Below are 18,810 nucleotides of genomic sequence, written 5' to 3'. Positions count from 1 at the left end.
CCTTCAGGGAAGTGCAATCCTACTCCAGAACAGGCTGTCTCCCCACCTCCTGGACTAGAAAACTAACCCTTACACTTCTGTCTTTTAGGATTTTATTTAAGTTTATTGGCCCAAGTCCAGCTCATCACCACATCTTAGAAATGGTCTAACAGCTTAGCCACCTCCTTCAATTCAGATGGAACAGAGAGATTGAGCAGGGTGTCATCTGCTTATTGATGACCATTCACTCTCAATCTCTTGCTGATAGATCTCAGTTTATGGCACTCTGTAAAGCACCAAGAAATTGATGCTGCCAGTGCATTCACTTACAAGCACAAACTTAGGACTCACCTGCACATACATGTACTTTATGGGTTGTTAGTCATGACAAAATTAGTCCATTGATTTCATTGGGTCTACTCTGAGTATGAGTTAGTCAGATACAATCCAGTGTTTCATCACTTATTAATTTCTGGCAGAATTGCCTCCACCAGAAATGGCTGAATGAGATGCAATATGGGAGTTCTGTAGGTGGTGTTCATCCACACTGCTGCTTTCAAACACAGCAAGCCATCACTCAAGCACTGCAGCATGTATGTGAGACCTCACTCTTAGTGGAACGGACCCAGTCTCAGGACCCACTTAGTTTTTAAAGTCGTAGGGAAAGGAGACTGGGGTGGATGACCTCCAAAACGTTTTCAGCCCTGCATCCTCATTAGTTAGAATGAACCAGTCTCAAAAAATATTGTTGAAAACAGATTTCAGCAAGTTAGCAACATTCAACTGTGAGTGATGAAGGGACAAATGATCCATGTTACAAAAATGTATGTAACAAAGAAACGGTATTATTTCTTTTTAAATGAAAAACCTTTTGGAGGCTGAGATTTTGAGCTGGGGGAAAGTCAAGTGATGCTTAACCCTTTCCCTGCAAGCCCATTCCATCTCTCCAGCTTTATTTCCTTGCCATGAGTTCCAGGCATGTGTTTACAGGAGTGAGCATATTTCTGATCCGGTGGCGGTGATGGTGAGAGCAGCTTGAGGGGTGAAAGGGAGGCACTGAGTAGAAAAATGGCTTCACTCCAAATATGAGGCTGCTGAGGTTACCTTTTATTTATTCATTCATTTTAAAAGGCTGAGCTTCATGATATGAATTTGCGTGTAATATGCAGCTTGCCCTAACTCAAGCAAATGAATCATGACAAATGACCCAATATATGGAAAGTGATCCCTAAAACCCACGATGTAAGAGAGAGAGAGAAACACAAGCAGCAGGTTCCATGATTATGCAAAGTTCCTGCCTGCCAAGTTTGTATAAATAATGACAACTTTGTCAACAAAAGTTTTGCATCTGGGACTTGCAAATTCAGAATTGCTCCCTGCTATTTCCCAAATGCATTTCTGAATAAACACAAATGCCATTAGGCACAATGTTTTTACTGTGGAGCAGAAAGAGCACATGAGCATCGTATACATGCAAAGTACAGGGAAGGCTGAAGAATCACAGCAAAAATTATAAGCAAATGAAGCCCTTTCCTGGGCATCTGAATGGCAACGCTAAACTACAGTAAGTCTTATGTTGGTAATTGCCAGGTTGTGTGTTGAAGCTCTTGAATGTGCTATGAGATTGCGTGCACAGGTGCCATGAGCCCCAAAGGGCATCAAATGCTGTGTCTGCAGCAATAAAGGACACACTGGCACTTGTTTTGGTTCAAATCAGGCAACAGTTTTAACAATTACAGATGGAGGTTTGTTTGGCTTAGGAACTGGGTATCTCCCATATCATCCAGCCCCCCTGCCAGAAGATTTCTTGGGGTCAATCCTGGGATGAGGTTAGCCTATGACATACATCAGGTAGGTGCAACCTTGACTGGATCACCTCGCTAGCAATGCTATGGCCCTCAGCCCCTGCCTGGGCATTTGGACAGATGTACCTCCCCTAGGATTCCTTTAGCAGGATACCCTACAACCCGGAGGGGTGGCAGAGGCATACAAGCTCCGCTCCTTCCTTGGCTAAGGATCATACCCAATGCCTACCCTGCCAAAGTTGTGACAATTGCGATGAGGGAGGCAAAACCTGCAGAACGAGCCAATAAGTCTGTGGGGGGAAATCCTCCCTGGCCCTGAAATATGGCAGCTGAAGAATAGCAAGGTTGCAGCAAAAGACCACCCTTTGAGGAGAGGGTGCATTACGTTTCCAAGCACAATTCAAAGTGTTGGTGCTGACCTTTAAAGCCCTAAACGGCCTCAGTCCAGTATATCTGAAGGAGCGTCTCCTCCCCCATCGTTCTGCCCGGACGCTGAGGTCCAGCTCCGAGGGCCTTCTGGCGGTTCCCTCACTGCGAGAGGCCAAGTTACAGGGAACCAGGCAGAGGGCCTTCTCGGTAGTGGCGCCCGCCCTGTGGAACGCCCTCCCATCAGATGTCAAAGCGATAAACATCTACCTGACATTCAGAAGACATCTGAAGGCAGCCCTGTTCAGGGAAGTTTTTAATATGTGACATTTTAGTGTATCTTTCATCTTTGTTGGAAGCCGCCCAGAGTGGCTGGGGAAACCCAGCCAGATGGGCGGGGTACAAATAAATTATTATTATTATTATTATTATTATTACAAGCAAAGAGGGAAGGGTGTGGGTAGGAGATCACATGACAACTGTGGCACTGAGGAGAGGAGGCAGGTTGAATTTAAGCCAAATTTTAGTTGAATTTAAGCAGACCTGAGTGAAGACTCTGACTCTGGACCAATCAGGTCCGCTCCCCGGAAGCCCATCTCCAGGCCTGCCTATGATTGGCCAAATTCAGGCAGGCAAAAAAATTTGAATTCCCAATGGCTAATAGGAGAGAACATTATGTCTCCTGCCAGCTGCTGGGTACCATCTGGGTACCAGTGCAGAACAGGAAGTAATGGAGATAAGTGGGATTCCCAGGAAATAGATTTCTACAGCATTGGAGCAATTACTGGGAAGGTTGTTTCCCAGCTGGACACACACCTTACCTCAAGGCAGGAGACTGCAGAGCAGTCCCTCCGAAGAAGAACAGAGTGGATGATTATGCTCATGTCCAGCTACTTTTTGTGCACTTCTGGTGTGCCGATGCACTCCACATTTGTCAAACCACCACAGAGGAAGAATCTTGTTATAGCCATATGTACAATTACCTGTATTACAATTTTAATTTTGCAGAGCTCAGTTGATGCACACATGTACATCCTTGAATTAAATTGGGAAAGTTATAAATGAGCTGAAAGAACTGAAATAAAAGCAGCAACTAAACAGTGGGAAATTCTCAGTGCGCAGTGGGGAAGGGCCACAGCTTAGTGTGGGTGGAATGTGGCCTAGAGTGCAAGGGGAAGAGTCACCTCTGACACTCTGCCCACATTTGCCTCTGGCTCCACCCACTTTTGCCTTGGTCTCTGTCCACCTTGGGAAAGTGGCTCCCAAGAGTTCTCTATGAGAGAATGTGGTTCTCTACCCCTGTTTTAGCTGTAGGGATTAGAAAACAAACAAACCCCATTTTGTAGGAGGGTTAAAAAATGATGTTGCAACCTGGAATGGTAGAGTCTGGATTCTACCACCTGATTCTGCTGCACCTGTCAACCAAACTTCAGGTTGTGATAAGGAAGCAGCTGTCTGTCCTGTAAAATTTAGAGAATCATAAAATGACAGCTGTATAGTTCCTCCTTATCTTTTGCTCCAGAAGTTCAGGATGGAATCACTCCACTTTTTTTTATGGCAATAAATATTCCACAAGCAAATTCCCCTTTCCATTGACAGGCGTCATTTTGGTGTGATGAAAAGGGTCTCTGTGAGCCGCCTGAAAGAAACATCAAATGTCAAGCTCCCATGTGGTAGCTGTGATAATTCTATTCAAATCCCTGGGGTGTGATTCCATCCTCAGAGTCATGTCTTCCATAGACAATGGATTGCTGGCGAATTAGACTCCCTAAATTTTGCAGGAAAAAAACCCCAACCTATCTGAAGTAAAATAAAAAATAAAAAATGCTAATGACAGAAATTAATACAGCTACAAATGACCCCTTTCACAAATTCAGAACTAGAAGCAATATAAACAGTGTACTGTTTTCCTTACGTATACCAGGACTCTTAGTCAATAGTCATTGATCTTTTCTCCCTGGTGCTTTATTGCTGCTACAGGAACAATACTGACATCTGGTCCTTAATACGGTGGTAAAATAAGACCTGGGAGTGTGATAATCATCCTTCTGCATTAAGCTCAGGATAATCCTTGTGAAACTACTGGAGAATAAATTGGCTTTGAGATCGTACCTAGCAAGCAATATTGAAAACTGAGTATGAATTCTTTGGTGTCCACCCACCACAAAGTAAAAAAATACAGGAGAAAAAAATCAGAAGCAACCACAAATTGTCTAAAGGAAATATAATTACAAAGTGTCCCAGAGTTACCCCCAAATCTGGAGGTTCTTACTCTGGCAAAAAATGGAAGAAATTTCATAGGATGCAAGAAGAGTTTCAATAGCCCAACAAACCCATTTTTCTCTGGCACAGAATGCACCCCTCTCCCATCCCACCAAGGTTCACATAAAGCAAACATTTCAAGGCAAATCTGATTGGGAATTCTAAAGAAGCAAAAGGTCTAAGACTAGTGAAATTTACAACAAGGTTTCCACACATCCTTAGTGCTGCATCCTTAGTATATGGGCATAAAAGTACCAAACCCTTGCTTGGAAATATGCACTCTTTAAGAAGAAATAGCAATAAGATAATCAGAGTGAAATGCAGCAAAAAAATAAATAAAAAAAATGACCCAAGATCAGCTGAAGTTACTGAAACATCAACAAACACTACTTTGATCCACATGTGGCACTCCCATTCATTTCCATGGAGCTCCAGCCTGAATGCTTCCTGGCTGAACATGCCTATAAAGATTTTCAGGATTGCAGTTAGTAACTTTTGAGCAAAATATTTTGAGCTCAAGATTTTTTAAGCTGCAGGCATCACATGCATTTCCCCTCACTATATCATCTGTTAAGTGTTTGATTCAACAAGCTGTAACAGCTTTGTAAAACTATAAAACTAACCAGTAGCATCTGGTGTTTTTTTAAAAATTATTATTAATCAGAGAAACCATTAAAAACATTTACAAGTGCTAGCTTTTAACTTTTTAGAATGTATTGTAGGTGATATGCTATATATCCCCCCCAAAAGCAGACAGTTTTACTATCAGATAATTATCCAGACAGTATACTGTTCACAATTTGTTCTATTCACAAATTCACATTTTCATATCCCAGGAAACCATATAAATCAACAGCCACAATTTGGCTAACATGATCTGCAAGCAAGTCTCTTTAGATTTATTGAAACATGTTTCTTATACTGTGTGCACATTCTTTTCCTGATTTATCTCATATTAAGGCTACAGGGGCCGTGCACTCTGAACGTTCTCCGGAACTGAACTCTATGGCCCTGTCCCACAATCATCCATGCACTGTCATGTGCTCGGCCCATTGCGATGCAAGAGGAAATGCACATTCATACCACAAGTGGGTTTTTAAAATAGATATCTTCCATGTGCATTGCCAAGGATGCTATTCAACTCAGTTTCACCCTAAGTTGGCACATGACTAAGTTAAGGACAATTAAACTTAGTGGGTGTACTCTGAGTAACAACTAGTTGAATGCCACCCCCAGTGTCACACTTGCTGATATGGAGTGTGCATCCATGTCCATACTGCAGATCCAGCAAGGGAGCGCACCTGTGAAGGCTGCATCCACACAAATATCTCCATTGTTGGTCTGAGTGTCTGGATCATCTCCAGGCTGGTGAGTGGCTTGTGACTTGCAGCAAATATCTGAAAACAAAAACCACTCATTTCCAGTTCTATCAGTCTCTATCATTCGATTTCATGATTAAAATAAGTGGCATGCCCAAAGTGAGAGCTCAGAACACTTCTGACTGTCAAACAACATCTCCCATTCATGCAAAGGTTAATGTAGCCGTTTCATGAATGAAATGACACATATTTACCCAACAAGAGCAACTTGACTGTCCTGGCATCTCTCACGGCATCTTCTTGGAGTCTTTTTTCAAGTTCCCGTGACCTTTTGGCTGATTCTTTAGACTCAGAGCTGACTCCACTGCCCATAACTGTGGAGCTAAATTATTAGCTTATTGTCCAAGCAAGCTGGTGATGTCTAATCACAAGGAGCCTAGTGCAGAAGTGTTACAATGGAGCTTAGTTATTTCCTAGTCAGCCTTCTTTCTGCTGGCTGCCTTCACTCCAAAGAGCAGCTTCTGGTCTGTCACATGTCTCAGAGGACAGGACAGAAGGGATTTTGTAGATGCCCATGAAGTCAGCTTGCTATGATGTCAGACATGTAAATGTACCACAATGCTGCTTTACCTTTGGAAAAGCATGTGTAAAAAGCACAGCAATGAATGCAACGACTCTGTGTTTGTGTGACACCAGCGGTGCTTGTAGTGCAGAGCAATTTCATAGGGGAGGGGGGAAATATGGTGCAACCAAGCAGTAAAGCAGTATTTTTTATTCCCATTGAGCAAAACAGTTAGGCACATGCTTAACAGAATGAGAAAATCAGGGACCATGTCAATGCTGCTGTTGCTGCTGATTTATCTAAGGGCAGCTTATAACATTAAAACACAGAAGTTTTAAACAACTTACATGAAACTGAAGAACATGTAGCTGAATGTGTTCACCTCCATGCCTTTTTATCCTTGGCCCCTCTTTTTTGGCTTCATAACCCCCACATTGTTTGCTTTTTATTCAGCTGTGTTTTTATTCCATGACACAGAAGGCTTACCTTTTCCAAATGTACTCTTCACAACAGCCCCGTGAGGCTGGTTTGACTGAGCAGGAATAATATCTGGCTGAAAATCACCCCAATGCAATTCATAACTGAGCTGAAATTTGAACCTGGGCCACCCCCACTGAAATCGAACGCTAGAGCTACTGCACCATACTGGTTCTTTATTGTAAGCTCTTTGGGGCAGGGATTTGTGTTTTGGGGGATTTAATGTCATATACATACTTGGATGATTCACTAATGACAACAACAACTGTCAGACCACAGAAGTCAGTGGGACCTTTAAAGTGATTGGAGTGTCCGTTTGTCTGGTTGTGTCCTTTGCTATTGAGGGGGGAATAGCACTCTCTGTCAGCAGGCAAACCAACTCCATTGGTGTCTCCCTGTTCAATGAGGCCAGTTCATAAACTTCACAGTTATGGCAGCAGGCTACGTAACAACAGGGAGGGAGCTCTGTCTTCCCCCAAAATGCTTCCTTTCCATGCTGCTCTGCATGCATGTGGCGAATGAGGCAGTTGCTTCTCTTGCAAATCTCATCCAGAAGGAGAAAAGGTGGTACTCATGTGGGAAAGTGACAACGTCATTGGACCTTTACTTGACGTTGTTGGCATTCCACTGTCTCAAGAAGCAATGGAGTGTGCCTCTGGGGTGAGGTCAAACCACTGGGTCAGTAGCCTGGGCAGTATGTATGGAGGTCCTGGGCTGCCCAGACGACACGACCCCCCCTCTCAGCCTCACTGAAGTGGTCCAAAGGAAAGAAGAGTAATCCGTTTGGCACCAGCTTGGCTGCAGGAGTTGCCAGAAGGAGGCGTACAATGCATCTTGCATTTGTGTAGGGTTTACTCCTTAGCCTTTCTTCTCCTGAAGATGTCCCACAAGGCAGGAGAGGTTTAGAATCAGAGTGACCCTCTTAGCCACTGCGGTCAATGGAAGGCAATATTCAGTGCACAACAAGAGCAGGAGCTGGGCCTTTGCACAGGAATGGAGACCTGGAACCCCAGCAGCATACAAGCAGCCTGCTCTGTGAGTGGCAATTGCCCATGCCTTGCCTGCCTTGCTTCCAGTCATCCTACGCCACTGAGGTTTTGCATCCTTATTTGCATTGTTTGAAAGCACAATGCAGTGATAAGCATATCTGGGGGCTTCATTTATTTTTCAAAATTACAAACGGACCACAAGATTTGGTTTGGACCTCACTTCTTCAGAAAACAGCTAATTTGGTCTGGTGCTTCAGAAGCTGCCTGGTTTGGTTTCACTCCACACCCAAATCCTAGTTTCGAAAAGCAAAGTTTGGTGACTTCCCAATGCACTATAGGGAAATCTAGAAACAACTATACCCCTCCCCCCTTTTAGAGTGTTAGATAGACTTTGCAGGCACAGTAGCCTTTCCATCCATCCAAATGTCCGAGAAATAGGTCCAGGGTTTTTTGTTCCATGAATTGTCTATATTTTTATTATTTATTATTCTTTCATTTTTGGCAAAAACTAATGAAATTTGCCTCTTTGGAGGAGATGGATCCTGTCAAATTTCAGAAAGATAACTGTAGCGATTTTTCTCACATGGCCTTTACAGTTTGGAGATGGTTAAAAAATGACTCACTTAATCTTCCCTATTGTTTGTTAGCAATATATACATCCAATAGTAATATACATCCAAGAATTGCCCCTATGTAAAAAAAAATCCTGCCAAAGAGATGAAAGGGGGCTGTGGTGGGTGCTTTAAAGTGGATTTTGGGGGTATCCCTTCTCTCCCTGTGTTTTTGGGGGATGAACATGGCATTCAATGAAGAGATGCGCCAGAAGAGTAACCTGCAATATTTCAGAAAGAGGAGTGCAGGGACCAGAGAGTTAAGATGAGTGGAACAAAACAGCTTCAGGACTGTGTTCTGCTCAGCTGGCACCAAAAATCACATAAACTAAATTGCAGATTTGACAGGAGCAGAAATGTGAACCTGTGGCACCCAGGCAGGAGGACTGGAAAGCCCAGTGCTACCCAAACCATGAGCAGAACTAGCAAAGAGCACAAAACAGACAAGAACAAGACTGGATTTAGACCACGTCAAAGAAGCAATTCAGTTAAATGCATTGTAAACTCACACAGGGAAATCCAGTAGGGAAAGACGGGACTCCACAGCGCCACCTGGTGTCACAGTGTTATATCACACAAAAAATGCTTTTTCTTTATCAATTTAGCTGAGTCCGAAGTGATACATTGCTTCAACAACCCTTCCCCCAAACTTCTGCAATTGAAGAGCCCTGGTAAAATTATTTCCTCTGATTAGAAGTTAAACCTGTCAGTCACAAAAGAGCTCTCTCTCCCCCCCCCCCCCCGCTACTCTCAGTCACCCTGTCATTTCACATGGCAAACTTTGGGAACAAATGTTTCTGGGGTTTTTTTTGCAGATATGGTGCCTGATCAGAAATGCTGGTTATTATCTGGATACCATTTAAAAAACAACAACATTTATCATTTTTGAAACATGCAAATCTAAAACACCATACAACCCTGCCCCCCCAAACCCTACACAACAAATGGCATTTTGAAATGATGACTCTATTCTCTTCCATGTGCATTTGGTGCCTGGTGCACCAAAAGCCATTTTGAGCCACAGGTGCGAACTCAGTGGTTTTCACTGAAAGCAGAACACTGGAAAATCTTTCCATGGCTTCACTTTAAGCAAATTGAAATGACAGTATGGGCCTGGAGATCCTTGGATGCCATCATTTAGGATAGAGTGTCTGTGAGATGTCATGGCACGGCCCATCCCAGATAAAGAAGAAGCACACGCCTGATATTTTACTGTCTATTGGCAAGAGAAACCTTTGCAGCAGCTTCCGTGGTGCTCCAGATACACATGACATATGCCTGCTTCTAGCCTGTAGACAGTGGTCCGCAGGTCTGGGCCCTATGGAGCAGTTGCAGCAACAGTGGGGCCCCTCTGCTCCTTTGGCTTATATACCCTCCTCCGATGGGCTCCTTTCCCACCACCTGAGACGTTTCCTGCATGGAAGTCATTGCTCCTCTGCCTTTTTCATGCCCCTCCTGGTTCCAGGAGACTCTGGGGTGGGGGAAGGTGGGGGATCTACTGACCCATCCATTGCCTGAACTGCCCCTTCTTCCTCAGCTACATCCTGCACATCTTCCTCTGCCTTGGACTGCCCTGACTCCCTCCTCCCCAGACTCCTGCCTTGTGGGTGGCATGACTGGTCCCTTCTCATGGGCCACTCCCCTGGTCTCCTGCCTTCGCCACATTCTTTTCAGGAGCCCTGCAAGGCTCTGACATGGCAGATTTGGCCCAACAGCTTTCTTCAAGCCTAATTTTGGGAGAGGTGAGAGAGTGGGAATGTGTGGTTGCAGAGTGAGCACAATGCCCGCAACATACTCTCTGGTTTGCAAATGTGCCCACGAGCCCCAAGTGTTGGAAGCCCCCGAGACTCTGTTTTTCTATGTTGCTTTCTCTCAAAATACACATTTTCAAATGCATTTTGAGAGCTCATTTGGGTCAAGAACTGGGTTGGAACAGTATGTAACAAAGTTCTGGTATGCACATTTGTCCAGGGTTGCCCTCCTGCAATAAGTGAAAATCTGGACACATATTCCAAAAAGTGAAAACCCGGACATTTGAGCAATTTATGGCCAGACATTGTTTCCGACGACTGAATCCCAGCTGTGTCCAGGAAATTCCAGGCGTATGGCAACCCTAGCTTTGCCCATCAATCTGGATGAGAATTCACAAAGATGAAATTTGCCAAGCATCCTCCTGGATGACTTTACTGATGGCTTACCTCAGTTTAAAGCAGCTTCCTATTTTTACTGTGGCCTTGCTTAAAAGAAGAGTCTTTTTTTTAAAAAAAAGAATTCGAGACAGTCCTGATCTCCCTGAAAAACAAAGTCAGAGCTCTTTCAGGTTTAGTCAGCCTTCATCCTGATTTGTTTGTACTGCAGTTATACAGCCTCACCATCATTCCCACTTTCCCAGCTCTTTTCTTACCACATTCATCCATGTTTCGTTTCATTAGTTGGTCTGTTACACAAGTGCACCAAACCCAGCTTAATTGTACTGTATAACTTAAATCTGTCATTAAATGATCTGAAGATCTGATACAAAATACTGCTGTTGTGCACTAGATGGCAGGATAAACACCTGCAGATAATTGCTGCGGAAACTGACACACTGTATGCAGCCGGATCACTGACATATATGCATTTTGCAATACAAATATTATCTGAGCAAAGTGCTTCTGCATTCAATCAAAATGTTCATATTGTTTTTTGAAACAAGAACAGCAGGCAATCCACACAACTATATCTAACTTGGAATGTGGAAAACCTCCACACCATTTGGTCTGCCGTGTCTTTTCATTTGAGCCACCTGGTATCAGGTGCAGAGCACGTCAAGGTAGGGAACGCTTGTGCAGAGCTCTGCCCTTCCCAAGCACTGAGCACAGGGCTTGCACAGCCTTTCTGTCAATTACCTGATGCCTTGGGACATGGGTGGCGCTGTGGGTTAAACCACAGAGCCTAGGACTTGCCGATCAGAAGGTCCGCGGTTCGAATCCCCGTGATGGGGCGAGCTCCCGTTGCTCAGTCCCAGCTCCTGCCAACCTAGCAGTTCGAAAGCATGAAGTGCAAGTAGATAAATAGGTACCGCTCCGGCAGGAAGGTAAACGGCGTTTCCATGCACTGCTCTGGTTCGCCAGAAGCGGCTTAGTCATGCTGGCCACATGACCTGGAAGCTGTACGCCAGCTCCCTCGGCCAATAAAGCGAGATGAGCGCCACAACCCCAGAGTCGGTCACGACTGGACCTAATGGTCAGGGGTCCCTTTACCCTTTACCTTTACCTGATGCCTTTATGATGTCAGATGACTGCCAGATGGGTTTTCCCACCCACCTGGCAAAGTTGGTGCTTGTCAGTGAGAGAAGTAAGGATCTGGTCCTCTGTTTTCTACCTGAGCAGTTGGAGGTAAAGGGTGAAGATTGCAATCCAACTTGGGAGTAAGTCCCATTGAATTCAAAAGGATTTATTTCAGAGTAGACAGAGGGGAGTGCACTCTGTCCTGCTAATTCCGGTGAAAATCTGGAGTATTCCTCCCAATGTAAATGATTCTCCTCATTTCTAGCTAAGCCCTAAGGCTGCAACTACATAAGGTACACAGGAAAAGCTAATGGGTGCGCCAGGCCCGGGGTTAACCCGAGCAACACGGTCCAGGTCTAGTCCAGAATCCAAGGGTTCCATGAGGAGTCAGTCCGATAGGGCCAAGGCAGGACACGAGGCAGGAAACCAGGCAAGGTCAGGCACAGGTTCACAGGCAGGTTCTGGCAAACACCAACGCTGCTCCCGCAACCTGGGGCAGGGTCCAGCAGCCTTTTATCTCTGTCAGGGTAACAGCTGGTCCTGATCCCCCAGTGACTCACCCCGTCTCGCCTGAAGACGAGCGCTCCTCCTGTGAGTACTCAGGTCTCTCCTTCCCTCAGACCTGAGTCTCTGCAGCTTGGGAGATGTTGGTGGGTTACTAGACCCAAAGGCCGCCTCAGCCTCCCCTGACCCAACTGGTAGTGGAGCAGCTGTAAGTGATTGCCCAGCTGGAGGCAATGAAGTAATCCCCGCATCTGGAACCAGGGCTGGCTCAGGCCCCTGGCTTGGCCCAGCTGGTGTTTGTTGCAGGGGAACCTGTGCAGACTGGGGGCGATGCTATGGCCTGTCGGCTACGCAAATAAAGTCTATTCATTCATTCATTGCAGACTGGGGCTCTTCAGAATCAGGCCCCAGACTAGGTTCAGCTGCCGCCTGAGGCAAAGGATCCAGTGCGGACTGAGACTCCTCTGGCTCTGAGTCTGAGCCCGAGTCCCAGGCCATCACAATGGGTGGCAAACAGTGCAAAGTTTCCATTTTGAAGGAAATGTTAATAGTGATCAGCATCTGGGGCAATGCAACATGCTCTTTCCAAGAATCACTGCGTGGGTAGATGGGGCAATGCCTGATACAGAATGTTCCATAAATTTGTTCCTCAATCCATTAGGTGATTGAACTGAATATCGATGCTTGCAAGTTGCAACAGGATTTGCTTTCCACAGTCTTTTAAACAGGAAGATTGCACACTTATAGTAAAACAACAGTGCAGAATATATATATGTGTGTGTGCACGCACACATGCGCGCACTACTTAAAGCTATTTTGTACCTATAATTTTCAGGGACCACAGTGCCAACAACATTTACATTCCAAGGCTAGAATGTATTTCTGGGCCTCTAGGGGTATATTTTCTGCTGATGGTGTATGTTGTCACCCAGAATCTAAGGACAGCAAAAGAAGATGGACAGAATACAGCACAGCCTTCTTTAAGAATGTCTGAACTGCATATTTCCATTCAGAGGGGTATGGGCCCAGCTCAACCCGGTGTCAGACTTTTTGAATTCAGAACGTTCACATCATGTGTTCCTCTCATTGTGAATATACCCCATCCCTATCTCTCTGCTGCCTTGAGGAAATCTTGGGGAAAAGAAAAGGCCATGGAGTAAACCCTACACAAATCTGGAGTGGAGTCCCTAAGACGGTTGGTACGCCTGCTACAGGCAAGCTGGTGCCAAACAGATTACTCTGCTTTCCTTTGGACCACATCAGTGAGACCGAGAAGGGAGTCTTGCTGCCTGGGCAGCCTAGGACCTCCATACTCGCTGCCCAGGCTTGTGCCCCAGGGAAGTCACTTTGGTTTCTGGTTTGGCTTCACCCCCAGAGGCACACTCCATTGTCTCTCGAGACAGAGGGATGCCAACAGCAACAACTGGCAGTGGCTTTCAAGGATTTCAGGCTGGGTTTGAACCTAGGACCTTCTGTTTGCAAAACAGGTGCTGTGCTATTGCCCTTCCTCCTTGCACCACAACATTCCTGCTCTAATAAAGCAAAGGGATTTATGTGTTTACCATAGAGAAGCTTGCAGAAACTCCTCTCTGCAACTCTCACCTGATCCCTACTTCCTACGCTAATGCAGAACAGAATGCAGCTAACCATTAGATGCTGCCCGGCTCCAAATCTTGCAACATTATCTGTGGGCTCAGCTCTAGGCAGGAACATTGTCCTGAGAGGAGAAGAAGAAGGGGAGTTTGGATTTAATATCCCGCCTTTCACTCTCCTTCAGGAGTCTCAAAGCGGCTCACATTCTCCTTTCCCTTCCTCCCCCACAACAAACACTCTGTGAGGTGAGTGGGGCTGAGAGACTTCAGAGAAGTGTGACTGGCCCAAGGTCACCCAGCAGCTGCAGGTGGAGGAGCGGGGAAGCGAACCCTGTTCACCAGATTATGAGACTACCGCTCTTAACCACTATACCACACTGGCTCAAAAGACGCTGATACAAAAGACCTTCATCCTAAAAGAGTTTTGCCTTTTACCAGGTGCAACTCGTTTTCAGTCCGGAAGCTTCAGTTAGTGCAGAATGCAGCAGCACAATTGCTGACAGGAGTGAGGCCTTGTGAGTGAGTAACACGTGTGCTCAGAGAGCTGCACTGGTTGCCAATTTGCTACAGGGCCAATTTCACGGTGTTACTATTAGCATACAAAACCCTTAGCTTACCTACAAGATCGCCTTACTCTGCATGTGCCCAGTTGACCGCTTCAATCCGCAGAACAGGCACGACTGCAGATGCCACAGAATACCCTTTCTGCATTTGTAAGAACTGGATCATTTAGTGTGGCAATGCATCAACTTTGGAACTCCCTCCCTATTAAGATCTAGCTGGTGCCTTCACTGTACTCTTTTTGCTGCTTGCTAAAATCAGTCCTGTTTGGACAGGCCTACCCAGGTGCTTAGAAAGCTGAGGTAATTTTCATTTGTTTTAGTATTTTGACTTTTGTATGTCTTAAAGCATGGTTGTGATTTTTTTCTTGATCTTGCTGTTTCATCCCTGGTGCGCTGCTTTGAGGTTTTTGTGTGTGCAAATTTATGAAATAAATAAATTATATCGGTGAGAATTGCTTGCGAAGATGTGTATATTAAAAGAAATATGCACAAGATTCTTATAATTATTACTGAGGACTTCCTTTTTTAAATAAAAAAAAACACCATGAATTGATGTGGAATGTGGAGAAGTGAATTTAGTAATTGCGGGGGGGGGGGGGACCACCATTAATCCCTTGTTGCTCCCTGTTTTCCTTTGTGGCTCTTTTGAGAGCTCAAAAAATCTGACTTGTGGGTTTGAGGAGAGGAGGAATAGCTGCCCCATCTCTCTGGGGTATGAGTAGGAGAACTGGCAACTGAAGCTCTTGGTGAAATGAGGACTCAGGAAGCTGAACGAAGTCTTAGAGAGGCCCCGCCTTTCTCAATTGCTTGACATGAATTTCCTGTCAAAGGAACATTTTGTGTCCTGCGACAAAACACCTCCACCCTAAAAGAGTTTTGGCCCCTTTAACCTTTTTCTTTAAAAACTTAATTTTAATCCCCACATCAATTCACATTTTAATCAACAGTGCGTTGCAATCATAAATCATGCCTACTCCGAAAAGCAAACCTCATTGAGTTCAGGGGAGCTTACTCCCAAGTAAGTGTGTGTTGGATTGCAGGCTATGCAGTTATATAACTTTTAAAGTACTCCACACCTATTAAGCCCTTTTTAATGATAACCCTGTGGCTCAAATTTAACACCACCTTATAAAAGGGAAAGGTTCAAGAATATGCTTCGGCCAGAGCCATTAAGCGCCTAAGCATCTGTAACTGTACAGTATATTATGGGACGAGCAAACATGTTACTGGTCTTCTAAAAATTGAATATCAGGTTTGTGGATGTGTGCGCGCACACACACAAGATATTCATCAGGTTGCACCCAAGATTGAGGAGGCCCAGCACATGTAGTACATGTATGACATCATATGTGCGAAATGCATCACATGACATCACACGTGTCTCCCAACTTCGTGTAGGCTGGTGCAGCCTTCTGCTAAGCTGTGCTGGTTTCTGCAGCATCTCCTGACACCACGCAGGCCAGGGCAGCTTTCTGTGACATTCAAACAAATATTGAGGGGGGCCAAGTCTCTTGCAAACATATTATATAAAATTGTTGAATAATACAAATAAAATCATTGACTGCCTTTTCATTATCTCAACCCACATGGTTCCAGGAAAGAACGGTAAGACCTTTCTTGATGTTTACTAATCAGTTATGTTATCTTAAAGGACAGCCGAAGGCATAATAATTTGCTTTTCTATAAATACCCCTAGGCCTGGGCATTTGTTAATGGATAATCCCTTTGATTTCTGGAAAATAAATTGCTAGCAGGGTAGGAGTGTAGGGCTTCTAACCTGGGCATACTTCTTCCAAAACTTGCATTTGGATCAATATAACAAATGGCAGAAAGTAATATCTAGATTTATCTGGCAGAGGAAGACACCAAGAATAAAATATAAATTACTAATTGATTCTAAAGAAAGAGGGGGCTTTTCCCTGCCAGATCTGAAGTTATATTATGAAGCGTCCTGCCTCTTGTTATGTACTGAGTTGAATACGATCCAAACTGCAGCAGTCTGATTGGTCCTAGAACAATAGGATCCAAAAGGCAGCAGTCTGATTGGTCCTAGAACAATAGGATTCAGAATGCAGCAGTCTGATTGGTCCTAGAACAATACAGCAGCATGATTGGTTGGCAGGAACCACCCAATCATGCTCCAGATAAAAGTGAATCCACAACCTGATTGGCTTACAGTAGAATTCTGGAATTAGCCAATCATGTGCAGCCCATTGTGTAAATAATGTATATAAAGCAGATACTTTGAGGGGACTTTGATTCATTCCTCCTCACCACTATGAGCTGAATAAAGAGCATGAAATCACTTTGCAACTCTGAGTATATTTCACCTCTGCTGGTTGCGGGAATGGATTTTGTTAAAAAATACAGATTTACTAGACCTGGAAGGTCACGATAATAGATTTGGGTGGCACGCATATTTGTGGTGTGATAAAATGAAAGTACATAAAGGATTCCTGCACCATTTGATAAGAAAATTGATCTACAAGGTATGGGATAGGTATAAGAACTTATTAGAATGGAGAACACCATAGTGGCTCTCTCCATTGGAAGCAATTTTGGTTAAAAAAGTAAATATGAGAGGCAAGTGGGCCACCTATAGAGATTTGTTAAAAAAGGCAGGAAAAAATGAAGATATTAGAGAATTGTTAATAGACTGGCCTCAGTATCACCAATTAAATGATGTGTTTAAGGTTGATAAAAATGGTTTTGATACGATGAGATTGAGGTTTGAAATAGATCTGTTGGAAAATAATGTCAAAGTGTTATCAAAAATATACAAATTACTTTTAGAATGGCATACAAAAGATGAAGAAGGCAAGGCAGTGATGATGCATTGGGCTAGAGATTTTGGGTATAATATCCAACTTTCATCTTAGGAAAAGCTATGGAAAGAAGAAATAAAGTTTACTGCATGCTGTTCATTGAAAGAAAACTATATGAAAATGATATATCGTTGGTAAAATTGCTGAAATGTACAAAACAAGTTCAAAATTGTGTTGGAAATGTAAAGAGAAGGAGGGTACCTTTTACCATATGTGGTGGACATGTACATTGGTAAAGGCTTTATGGCAAATGTTATATAATGAACTAAAGAAAATGTTTAAAAATACATTTGTTAAAAAACCAGAAGCCTTCTTACTAGGTGTAATAGGTGAAGAGTTACCAAGAGAAGATAAAAGACTTTTTATGTATGCATCAATGGCAGCGAGAATGCTAAAAGCCCAGACATGGAAGGAGAAATACCAAAAAAAGAAGAATGGCAGATGAAACTGATGGAGTACGCAGAGATGGTGAAACTGCCGGGGAAGATCCAAAACCAGGAACATCAAGTATGGTTGTTTTATATGTATAAAATTATCAAAAACCCATATATATTGACCCATATATATCAAAAACCCATATAGATTGAGGTTGAATCCTGACAAGACAGAAGTACTGTTTTTGGGGGACAGGAGGCGGGCAGGTGTGGAGGATTCCCTGGTCCTGAATGGGGTAACTGTGCCCCTGAAGGACCAGGTGCGCAGCCTGGGAGTCATTTTGGACTCACAGCTGTCCATGGAGGCACAGGTCAAATCTGTGTCCAGGGCAGCTGTTTACCAGCTCCATCTGGTACGTAGGCTGAGACCCTATCTGCCTGCGGACTGTCTCACCAGAGTGGTGCATGCTCTGGTTATCTCCCGCTTGGACTACTGCAATGGACTCTACGTGGGGCTACCTTTGAAGGTGACTCGGAAACTACAACTAATCCAGAATGCGGCAGCTAGACTGGTGACTGGGGGCGGCCGCCGAGACCATATAACACCGGTCTTGAAAGACCTACATTGGCTCCCAGTACGTTTCCGAGCACAATTCAAAGTGTTGGTGCTGACCTTTAAAGCCCTAAACGGCCTCGGTCCAGTATACCTGAAGGAGCGTCTCCACCCCCATCATTCTGCCCGGACGCTGAGGTCCAGCGCCGAGGGCCTTCTGGCGGTTCCCTCATTGTGAGAAGCAAAGCTACAGGGAACCAGGCAGAGGGCCTTCTCGGTAGTGGCGCCCACCCTGTGGAACGCCCTTCCAGCAGATGTCAAAGCGATAAACATCTACCTGACATTCAGAAGACATCTTAAGGCAGCCCTGTTCAGGGAAGTTTTTAACGTGTGATATTTTACTGTATTTTTGGTTTTTATGGAAGCCGCCCAGAGTGGCTGGGGAGGCCCAGCCAGATGGGCGGGGTATAAATAATAAATTATTATTATTATTATTATTATTATTATTATTATTATTATTATATATCTCAAAATATATCTCTATATCTATCATCTATCTATCTATCTATCTATCTATCTATCTATCTATCTATATCTATCCATCTCACGAATCTTCCCTTCTTTTCTGTTGGAGCATATCTGGATATTATTAGGATGGGTAACAAATTCAGGAGTCTTATGGCTCAAAAACCTCCTGCTCTTTTCTCTCAAGTTGCCTTTTCCAGATTGCAATTCTCTTTCTCTAGTTGATACAACTTGC

At 44.2% G+C, this 18,810-nt stretch overlaps 1 protein-coding gene across 6 annotated transcripts in view; it reads right to left on the bottom strand.

Moving 5' to 3' along the window:
* The window catches only part of LOC310744216 (guanine nucleotide-binding protein G(t) subunit alpha-3), a 56,179-nt gene that overhangs the window by 11,401 nt on the left and 25,968 nt on the right, over nt 1–18,810 (bottom strand). Inside the window, exon 1 of one of the 6 annotated variants that reach the window (XM_083575347.1) lies at nt 5,986–6,227. The exons of the other annotated variants lie outside the window; for them this stretch is intronic. Coding sequence (XP_083431473.1) covers nt 5,986–6,103 — 118 coding nt within the window. The 5' untranslated portion in view covers nt 6,104–6,227. Of the gene's footprint in view, nt 1–5,985; nt 6,228–18,810 lie in introns of those variants that run through there. 6 annotated transcript variants of the gene reach the window in all.

This window comes from Podarcis filfolensis (assembly GCF_964270895.1).
Source record: "Podarcis filfolensis genome assembly, chromosome: 10".
NCBI lineage: Eukaryota > Metazoa > Chordata > Lepidosauria > Squamata > Lacertidae > Podarcis > Podarcis filfolensis.
Note: the sequence above shows the minus strand (reverse complement) of the source record. Positions and strands in the feature narration are given on the sequence as shown.